Below are 4575 nucleotides of genomic sequence, written 5' to 3' on the forward strand. Positions count from 1 at the left end.
TCTCCTGAAAAATCTGTTTTTAAACTAAGTTTTCTTTTACTCTTGAAAAACATTTAAGCTTTATTTACATACAAGACTGATAGTTTTATTCTAGGCATTTTCCTTTGAGACTCCTGTTACCTCAGTTTACTCAGATGTATACTAATTTCCACATACTTACAGATTTTTCTCTAAATTTTAAAAACATATTGTTTTTATTTTCAGTTTTATTTCATTATTTGAGAGAGTACAGTCTGTATGATTTGTGTTTTAACATTTTCAGGTTGCTTTTATGACCCAGAAAACTGTCTACCTTGGTTAATATTTTTGAATGCTTAAAAATAATTTGTATTCTATTTTTGGAGGTGATATATGTCAGTCTGCATTATGTCAGGGTTGTCTTTTTAATTTTTTTTTTCCATTCAGAGTTTGTTTCCAATCCTTTGAGCCTTTCAAGAAGAAAAAGTCAGGTCATTTGAAGATGCTCACTTGAAACATATTCCTTACTAAGTTTATGTCTGAAAAAAATCAAAATAATCAAATTTTATCTCTTGAGAAATTTTAGCCCTGAATCTGCTCCTTGTGAGTTTTAATATAAACTCTGTATTTGGACAGTGATGAAATGCACTTCAAGGCATCAATATTCACAGCTAACAAGACTGACAGAGAGTGAATAATTATTGAAGAAGAAAATATTTTGAAATGGAAAGAAGAGGAATAAATTAAAAACTTATTTTTATAAAGGAAATTGATTGGATATTAGGGTAATGAATAGAAAGGAAGCAAGAAAGAATGCCAGAGAAACAAGAAAAAAATAAACACAGAAACCACTACCACTTTATTGAATCAGTTGACAGTGCAACAAAAGTGTTTTCTATAATTTTTCCTTCTATGAAATATTCTTAGGCTTGTGAAAGAAACACCCTTTTTCATACAATGTTTAAAAAGAAAACTATTTGATTAACAGCATCACAAATAAGTATAACCTTCCCTCTCATCTTTATCAAACATTTTCAGCTGAGTCTCTCTTTCATCTTTTATGTGTGTGTTAGGCATTCCACTATTCACTAGTACTCCATCTCTTCCACCTAACTTGCTAATGACATTAGGGAATCACTGTGAACATTGCAAAGACTGTGATAAATCAGAAAATAGATGTCTTAAAATGTCATGTAACTGCGTGTTATCTTTGATATTCCTAATAGCACAAGTACCTATAAAATGATCAATACACTTTAATGGAAATTACCAACTCAACTTAATTGTGCTAAGATGCTGAGACCACCATTTAACACTTGATGTCCATTTGCAAAAATTCACCTGGATTTTGGCTGAGTTATTTTTGTACAACTTTATAAGAAAGATTCTCTGTTTTATCAGAGAATACATGAGAAAATTACTTTTTTAAAATATGCCATTTTATATTTAAATAGCCTTATCTTATATGGTGGCTCAGACAGTGAAGAATCCACCTACAATGTGGGAGACCTGGGTTCAATCCCTGGATTGGGAGGATCTCCTGGAGGAGGGTATGGAAACACACTCCAGTATTCTTGCCTGGAGAATCCCGTGGACAGAGGAGCCTGGCGGGCTACAGTTCATGGGGTTGCAAAGAGTCAGACATGACTGAGTGACTAAACACAGCACAGCACATCTTACGTGGGTAGAAGAATAGATATGACCAAATATTTAAGAAATATGTATTAGTAATTACAAAAAGAATAAAATAAGTATGAATTAAATCTATAGATCTCTCTCATAGGAAAAGAGTACCTAAACACCTCTATTCAAACACCTCAGAGGTACCTGCCTATGGTTTCATCTTATAAAAATGACCTGATCAAAAAACGGGACAAAGATCTAAACAGACACTTCTCCAAAGAAGACATACAGATGGCTAACAAACACACGAAAAGATGCTCAACATCACTCATTATCAGAGAAATGCAAATCAAAACCTCAGTGAGGTACCATTACACGCCAGTCAGGATGGCTGCTATCCAAAAGTCTACAAGCAATAAATGTTGGAGAGGGTGTGGAGAAAAGGGAACCCTCTTACACTGTTGGTGGGAATGCAAACTAGTATAGCCACTATATAGAACAGTGTGGAGATTCCTTAAAAAACTGGAAATAGAACTGCCATATGACCCAGCAATCCCACTTCTGGGCATACACACCAAGGAAACCAGATCTGAAAGAGACACGTGCACCCCAATGTTCATCGCAGCACTGTTTATAATAGCCAGGACATGGAAGCAACCTAGATGCCCATCAGCAGACGAATGGATAAGGAAGCTGTGGTACATATACACTATGGAATATTACTCAGCCATTAAAAAGAATTCATTTGAATCAGTTCTAATGAGATGGATGAAACTGGAGCCCACTATACAGAGTGAAGTAAGCCAGAAAGATAAAGACCAATACAGTACACTAACACATATATATGGAATTTAGAAAGATGGTAACGATAACCCTATATGCAAAACAGAAAAAGAGACACAGATGTACAGAACAGACTTTTAGACTCTGTGGGAGAAGGTGAGGGGGGGATGTTCTGAGAGAACAGCATTGAAACAAGTATACTATCAAGGGTGAAGCAGATCACCAGCCCAGGTTGGATGCATGAGACAAGTGCTCAGGGCTGGTGCACTGGGAAGACCCAGAGGGATGGGATGGGGAGGGAGGCGGGAGGGGAGATCGGGATGGGGAACACATGTAAATCCATGGCTGATTCATGTCAATGTATGGCAAAAACCACTATAATATTGTAAAGTAGTTAGCCTCCAACTAATAAAAATAAATGGAAAAAAATAAATAAATAAAAAAGTTTCCCAACCCTGAAAAAAAAATTGTAAATAAAAGGAAAATATAGCAAAATAGGTACATATAAGATTTCTTCTTTATACCCAAAATGTCATTCTTATAGTCAAATTAAAGAAGGAAGACTGGATGTGTAGAAAGAACTTAAGGAAACTCCAGAAAAGTTTTCCTCCCTTTAGGCTTGTCTAAAAAAATTCATGGTAAACATTTCTTTTTATTTTTTCAATTTTAAAATATATATGAAAGATAATTTATAATTTATTGTTCTTATAATTTTAAAATGTTTTAGCTCATGCTGCATATGTTGCTTAAGAAAGATAAATTCATCAAAATTTCATTCTACAAATGGTGTATCTCCTTAGACAAATATATTTGAACACTAAATAGATGAATAAAATATTAATTTTGTACAGACATTTTTACAAAAATGACATGCCAATTGTAGGAATAAAGAGTAACTCATAAAGTACTGTCTTTGAAGTAAATCCACCCAATTTTAGTAATAATTCAAAGACTGTCATGAAGAGTGGATGTCATGATTTTCTGCACTGTGAACATTCTGGTTCAAAAGATCAGTTTCTTTTTTTTTCTTATGCTGATGCCCTTCCTCAGCTGTCTTTGCAAGACACTCTTCACTTCTTTGTTCCGCAGGGTATAGATGAGAGGGTTCAGCAATGGTGTGACCACAGTGAAGAAGAAACTGACAAACTTGCCATGTCTTGAAGCAAATTGGTTCTTAGGGTCTGTGTAAACCATGGCCACTGTCCCATAAAACATGAAGACCACAGTGAGGTGGGAGGAGCAGGTAGCAATGGCTTTCTGTCTTCCCTCCTCAGATTGGATTTTACCTAAAGTTTGAGCTATGTAGCCGTAAGAAGTCAGGATCAACCCCATGGGCAAGATGGTAAAGAAAACAGCAGAGACTGTCATCTGCCACTCAGGAGTGGAAGTGTCTCCACAAGTTAGTCTTATGAGAGAAGGAACCTGACAGAGAAAGTCATCCAGACAGTGGTGGGCACAAAACGGCAGCTGGAATGTGATAGGTGTTTGGGTAACAGATTCAATCAGTCCAGACAGCCAAGACATAAGCACCAGTTTCCAACAGAACTGAGGATGCATGATGATAGTATAGCGCAGGGGCTGGCAGATAGCAACATAGCGGTCAAAAGCCATCACCACCAGCATGCCACCTTGTGTGGCACCAACACAGAGCACCATGCCCAGCTGAATGATGCATCCAGTGTAGGTGATGCTCTTGTCTGGCCCCCGCAAGTTGAACAACATTTGGGGCACAACAGTCGTGGTGAAGCAGAGATCCAAGAAAGAGAGATTGCTAAGAAAGAAGTACATGGGGGTGTAGAGTTGAGGGCTCATGCATGACAGCAAGATGATAGTCACATTGGAGAGAATGATCATGGTGTATAGGAAGATCACTATCCAGAAGAGAACCATTTCTAGCTGGGGAAATTCAGAGTAGCCAAGAAGTACAAATCCCACAGGGAAGCTCTCGTTGGTGCTTCCTGTTGCTTTTGGCATAGAGTTTTGGACATAATTTTAAGAAAAAAAAATGTGAATAGATTTGAATAGGTTAACTAGACAGGAAAAGAATTTGTTTTCTGTAAGGTCTTGGGAAATGAGACATACTGGTGATTTTCTTACCTTAGACCAATAGCATACAATCTCTCTTCTAAAAAGCTGTGAGTTTAACATAGAAAGGAGTATTCATTAAAAAATAACCTTGGGATTCATTTCCATAATCTGTAATCATAACAT

The 4575-nt window shown here is 36.6% G+C and overlaps 1 protein-coding gene across 1 annotated transcript; it reads right to left on the reverse strand.

Moving 5' to 3' along the window:
- Positions 1 to 3366: 3366 nt before the first annotated feature.
- LOC122700782 (olfactory receptor 2H1-like) lies at positions 3367 to 4338 on the reverse strand. The gene has a single exon (XM_043913835.1). It carries the CDS (start codon positions 4336 to 4338, stop codon positions 3367 to 3369), a length of 972 nt encoding a protein of 323 aa, XP_043769770.1.
- Between the last annotated feature and the right edge of the window lie 237 nt (positions 4339 to 4575).

The sequence above is a fragment of the Cervus elaphus genome, chromosome 9 (genome assembly GCF_910594005.1).
Source record: "Cervus elaphus chromosome 9, mCerEla1.1, whole genome shotgun sequence".
Taxonomy (NCBI): Eukaryota; Metazoa; Chordata; class Mammalia; order Artiodactyla; family Cervidae; genus Cervus; species Cervus elaphus.